The sequence below is a fragment of the Elephas maximus genome, chromosome 22 (genome assembly GCF_024166365.1).
Source record: "Elephas maximus indicus isolate mEleMax1 chromosome 22, mEleMax1 primary haplotype, whole genome shotgun sequence".
Lineage (NCBI taxonomy): Eukaryota > Metazoa > Chordata > Mammalia > Proboscidea > Elephantidae > Elephas > Elephas maximus.
The window spans coordinates 27,755,126-27,761,700 of record NC_064840.1 but is presented as its reverse complement, the minus strand read 5'-3'; the positions used below and the strand labels follow the sequence as shown (position 1 = coordinate 27,761,700).

Below are 6,575 nucleotides of genomic sequence, written 5' to 3'. Positions count from 1 at the left end.
CATAGTCCCTGGCCACCGAAGCCTGGGTGCTATCATCAGCTAGACCAGATCCCCAAAGGTTGGTCCAGATTCAAGGACTTGGTGAGACTTATGATTCAGACCTGGCTGAAATTACTTTCACTTTGCTTTTCTTCTGAACCTGCAAATGAACTGTGTGAAGGAGATACCTGAGATTGAGGGTATTTCTGGCCTGAACTTGCCAATGAGATGTAAACAGAAGGTGCTAGAGGGGCTTTTGTATAAACTTTTAAAAACAGGGGTGGATGCAGCTGACATGTATTTTGCTCTTTGCCCTTGACCTTGGTTGGAATGCAGAGCAGATGCTAGAGATGGAGCACCATCTTGTGACCATGAGGTGATGAGCCGAGGATGACAGCCCATACGCTGGGGATGAGGAATGATAGGAGTGTGGTCTGTGTAGGCATCCAGGAGCCACCATACCAGCCCTGTGCCATTTGCTTCCGGATTTCTTGAGAGAGATAAGGCTCCTATTTGGTTAAGCCTCTATAAATTGCTTCCCTTGTATAATAATTGCTAACATTTATTATGCACTTACTATATGTTTATATATTAGAGACATGCTGGTGGCATAGTGGTTAAGTGGTATGGCTGCTAACCAAAAGGTCTGCAGTTCGAATCCGCCAGGCGCTCCTTGGAAATGCTACAGGGCAGTTCTACTCTGTCCTATAGGGTCGCTATGAGTCAGAATCAACTCGACAGCAGTGGGTTTGGTTTGGCTGGTTTTCTGTATGTTAGAAATTGTGCTGTTGTTAGTTGCCATCAGTAGATTCTGACTCATGGTGACCCTATGTATGTCAGGGTTTTCTGTACGATTTTCCATGGCTGATTTTTCAGAAGTGTGTTGCCAGCCCTTTCTTCCAAGGCACCTCTGGGTGGACTCAAACCACCAACTTTTGGTTAGCAGCCAAGCTTTGTTAACTGCACCATTCAGGGACTCCAATTGATCTATAGGTTCCATGTAATCCAATCAAAATCCAAGGAAATTGACAAGCTAATTCTAAAATTTACATGGAAATGCTAAAGACAAATATTGTCAAGGCAATATTGAAGAACAAAGCTGGAGGACCTACAGTATTAGATATCGAGTCTTTCTATAAAGCTTACAGTAAATGAGACAATGTGGTACTCTTGCAAGGTGGACAATCAGACCAACAGAATAGAACACAGGGTCCCGAAATAGATCCTCACATAGTCACCAGATTTATCACAAAGATGACCTTGCAGTGTATTGGAGAAAGGATGGCCTTTTTCAATAAATCATCTGTGCCAATTTATGGGGGGAAAGAAAAAAACCTTGACCCATACTTCACACCATATACAAAAATTAATTTGAGATAGATCATAGACTAAAATTTGAAACAATCAAGCTTCTAGAAGAAAACATAGGAGACTGTCTCATAACATTGGAATAGGAAGATTTCTTTAACAGGACACAAAAAACACAGACTATGAAGGATGGATGCATTGATATCATTAAAATTAACAACTTCTATTCATCAAAAGACATCATTAAGAGAGTAAAAAGGTAAGCCCCAGAGAGAAAGGAGATAACTCTAATAAATATATCTGGTGAAAGGCTCCTATGCAGAAAGTATAAAAAAAAAAAACTCTTACAAATCAATAAGAAGAGAATCCCAATTTTTTTATTGCAGTAAAATACGCATAACACAAAATTTACCATTGTAACCATTTTAAAGTGTACAATTCATTGGTGTTAAGTACATTTACAATGCTGCACAACCACCACCTCTGTCTTCTTCCAGAACTTTCCTCACCCCAAATAGAAACTCTATACCCACTAAGCAGTAGCTCCTCATTCCTTCCTCATCCCACCAACTGGCAACCACTAATCTACTTTCTATCCCTATGGATTTGTGAATTCTAGATATTTCATATAAATGGAATGATACAATACTAGTATGCAGCCTTTTGTGTCTGTTTTCTTTTACTTAAGATAAGGTTTTTAGGTTCGTCCATGTTGTACCATGTATCAGTACTTTAGGTCTTTTTTTTTTTTTTCTTCTAATTTTTCTCTCCCCCATGTGTCTGACAGTTTGTCTTACTGTGGTGGCTTGCATGTTGCCGTGATACTAGAAGCTTTGCCACCAGTATATCAAATATTGGCAGAGTCACCCTTGGTGGACAGGTTTCAACTGAGCTTCCAGACTAAGACAGACTAAGAAGAAGGACCTGGCAGTCTAGTTCTGAAAAAAATGGCCAGTGAAAACCTTATGATTAGCAGTGGAACATTTTCTGATAAAGGGCCAGAAGATGAGCCCCTCAGGTTGGAAAGCACTCCAAATACAACTGGGAAAGAACTGCCTTTTCAAAGTAGAGTCAATCTTAATGACATGGATGGAGTCAAGCTTTCAGGACCATTGTTTGCTGATGTGGCATGATTCAAAATGAGAAGAAATAGTTCCGAACACCCATTAGTAACAGGAACGTGGAATGTACAAAGCATGAATCTAGGAAAATTGGAAGTCGTCAGATATGAAATGGAACGCATAAAGATTGATATTCTAGATCAATATCCTAGGCATTAGTGAACTGATATGGACTGGCAATTGTCATTTTGAATCAGGCAATCATATGGTCTACTATGCCAAATATGACAAATTGAAGATGAATGGAGTTGCATTCATTGTCAAAAACAACATTTCAAAATCCATCCTGAAGTACAATGCTGTCAGTTATAGGATAATATCCATATGCCTACAAGGAAGACCAGTTAATATGACTATTATTCAAATTTATGCGCCAATCACTAAGGCCAAAGTTGAAGAAACCAAAGATTTTTACCAACATCTGCAGGCTGAAATTAATCAAACATGTAATCAAGATGCATTCATAACTACTGGCAACTGGAATTCGAAAGTTGGAAACAAAGAAAGATTGGTAGTCGGAAAATATGGCCTTGGTGATAGAAATGATGCTGGAGATCACATGATAGAATTTCGCAAGGCCAACAACTTCTCCACTTCAAATACCTTTTTTCAACAACATAAACGGCAACTATACACATGGACCTCGCCAGACAGAATACACAGGAATCAAATTGACTGCATATGTGGAAAGAGACGATGGAAAAGCTCAAGATCATCAGTCAGAACAAGGCCAGGGCTGACTGCAGAACAGACCATCAATTGCTCATATGTGAGTTCAATTTGAAACTGAAGAAAATTAGAACAAGTCTACAAGAGCCAAAGTATGACCTTGAGTATATCCCACCTGAATTTAGAGACCATTTCAAGAACAGATTTGACACATTGAACAGTAATGACTGAAAACCATACAATTTGTGAAATGACATCAAGGGCATCATACATGAAGAAAGCAAGAGGTCATTAAAAAGACAAGAAACAAGAGATCAAAATGGATGTTAGAAGAGACCCTGAAAGTTGCTTTTGAAGGTAGAGTAGATAAAGTCAAAGGAAGAAATGATGAAGAGCTGAACAGAAAATTTCAAAGGGCAGCTCGAGAAGACAAAAGTAAAGTATTATAATGAAATGTGCAAAGACCTAGAGTTAGAAAATCAAAAATGAAGAACATGCTCAGCATTTCTCAAGCTGAAAGAACTGAAGAAAAAATTCAAGTCTCAGGTTGCAATATTGAAGGATTCTATGGGGAAAATATTAAATGATGCAGGAAGCATCAAAAGAAGATGGAAGGAATACACAGAGTCACTGTACCAAAAAGAACTGGACGACCTTCAGTCATTTCAGAAGGTGGCATATGATCAAGAATCAATGTTACTGAAGGAAGAGGTCCAAGCTACATTGAAGGCATTGGTGAAAAACAAGGCTCTGGGGATTGACGGAATACCAATTGAGATGTTTTGCAGCAAACAAATGCAGTGCTGGAAGTGCTCACTCATCTATGCCAAGAAATTTGAAGATGGCTACCTGGCCAACTGAATGGAAACCTGAATGGAAGAGATCCATATTTCTGCCCATTCCAAAGAAAGGTGATTCAACAGAATATGGAAATTATCAAGCAATATCATTAATATTTTTTAATAAAATTTTATTTAATTAAATAAATTTTATTTAATTAAATTTAATTTATAATTTTATTTTTTTAAATAAAAATTTCATGAAAATCACTCAAAAGCAGTTGCAGCAGTGTATTTACAGGGAACTGCCAGAGATTCAAGATGAATTCAGAAGAGGAGTGCAGCTAGGGCTATCGTTGCTGATGTCAGATGAATCACGGCTGAAAGGAGAGAATACCAGAAAGATGTTTACCTGTGTTTTATGGATTACCCAAAGGCATTCGACTGTGTGGATCATAACAAATTATGGTTAACACTGCAAAGAATGAGAATCCCAGAACACTTAATTGTGCTCATGAGAAACCTGTACTTAGATCAAGAGGCAGTTGTTTGAGCAGAACAAGGGACTACTGAGTTGTTTAAAGTCAAGAAAGATGTGTATTAGGGTTGTATCTTTTCGCCATACTTATTCAATCTGTATATTGAGCAAATAATCAGAGAAACTAGACTATATGAAGAAGAACGCAGCATCAGGACTGGAGGAAAACTCATTAACAACCTGCAATATGCACATGACACAACCTTGCTTGCTGAAAGTGAAGAGGACTTGAAGCATTCACTGATGAAGCTCAAAGACCACAGCCTACAGTATGGATTACACCTCAACATAAAGAAAACAAAAATCCTCACAACTGGACCAATAAGAGACACCATGATAAATGGAGAAAAGTTCGAAGTTGTCAGGGTTTCATTTTACTTGGGTCCACAATCAACGCCCATGGAGGCAGCAGTCAAGAAATCAAAAGATGCATTGCATTGGGCAAATCTGCGGCAAAAGGCCTCTTTAAAGTGTTCAGAAGCAAAGATGCCACTTTAAGGACTAAGGTGTGCCTGACCCAAGTCATGGTGTTTTCAATTGCCTCATATGCATGTGAAAGCTGGACAATGAATAAGGAAGACTGGAGAAGAACTGATACCTTTGAATTATGGTGTTGGAAAAGAATATTGAATATACCATGGACTGCCAGAAGAGTGAACAAGTCTGTCTCGGAAGAAGTACAGCCAGAATGCTGATTAGAAGCAAGATTTCATCTCACATACTTTAAATATGTTATCAAGAGAGACCAGTCCCTGGAGAAGGACTGGATGCTTGGTAAAAAGGATGAAGACCTTTAGCAAGATGGATTGACGCAGTGGCTCCAACAATGGGCTCAGGACTGGGCAGTATTTTGTTCTGTTGTACATAGGGTCGCTACGAGTTGGAGCTGACTCGGCGGCACCTAACAACAACAACAATTTTTATTTATTGTGTTTTTTGTGTTTGAGAATATACATAGCAAAAAGTACACCAATTCAACAGTGTCTACATATACAATTTAGTGACATTGATTACATTCTTCAAGTTGTATAACCATTCTAACCCCCCTTCTCTGAGTTGCTCCTCCCCATCAACATAAGCTCACTGCCCCCTAAGCTTTCTGCCTAATATTTCAGGTTGTTGTTATCAATTTGATCCCATAAAGATAGTTCTTTTGTGTGTGTGTGTGCTTTAGGTGAAAGTTTACAGAGCAAATTAGTTTCTCATTAAAAAAATTTATACATACTTTTTTCGTTTGGCCAGAACTGCCATCTTCTCAAAAAGACAAACCCAAAGAGAAAGAGAAGTAGCACATACTGTATGTTCTCCAGGCCTTTTAGAAAATTTGGAGTTGTTCCTTTGGCCACATACATGCGAATCTATAAGAAGGGTGGTATTGTAGACATCAAGAGACTGGGCACTGTTCAAAAAAGAATGTCCCCCAAATACTACCGTGGCAAAACTGGAATAGTCTACGTTACCCAGTGTGCTGTTAGCATTGTTGTGAACAAACAAGTTAAGGACAAGATTTTTGCCAAAAGACTCAATGTGCGTATCAAACATATTAAGCACTGTAAGAGCCAAGATAGCTTCCTGCAACGCATGAAGGAAAAAGATCGGAAAAAGAAGGACGCCAAAGAGGAAGTTACCTGGGTTCAGCTGAAGCTCAAGCCTGCTCCACCCCGAGAAGCATGCTTGGTGAGAACCAGTGGAAATGAGCCTGAGCTGCTGGAACCTATTTGCTATGAATTCGTGGCATAACAGGCGTAAATTAAAGACGTCTGCGATGTAAAAAAAAAAAAAAATTCATGCACAAATTGTTTCATGACATTGATTACAATCCCTGACATGTGTCAGCACTCTCCCCCTTGCCACTCCATCTTCCCCATTTCCATTCCTCCATTTTTCCTGTCCCTTACTGCCTTCTCATCCCATTTGGTCTCATGTGTTTGATTGATCTGAGAAACACATTCCTGACACGTGTTATCGTTGGTTTTATAAGCCTGTCTAGTCTTCAGCTGAAAGGTGAGTTTCGGGAGTGGCTTCAGTTCTGAGTTAGAAGGGTTTCCGGGAGCCAGAGTCTTGGAGGTTCCCCCGGTCTCTGTCAGACCAGTAAGTCTGGTCTTTTTTGTGAATTTGAATTTTGTTATTTTGAATTTTGTCCTATATTTTTCTCCTGCTCTGTCGGTGGTTGTAGCCGGG

At 39.2% G+C, this 6,575-nt stretch overlaps 1 protein-coding gene across 1 annotated transcript; it reads left to right on the top strand.

Moving 5' to 3' along the window:
• Positions 1–369: 369 nt before the first annotated feature.
• Positions 370–6,134, top strand: LOC126065443 (60S ribosomal protein L21-like). The gene is made up of 2 exons (XM_049865471.1): positions 370–417; positions 5,637–6,134. Exons 1-2 carry the CDS (start codon positions 370–372, stop codon positions 6,132–6,134), a joined length of 546 nt encoding a protein of 181 aa, XP_049721428.1.
• The last annotated feature ends 441 nt before the right edge of the window (positions 6,135–6,575 follow it).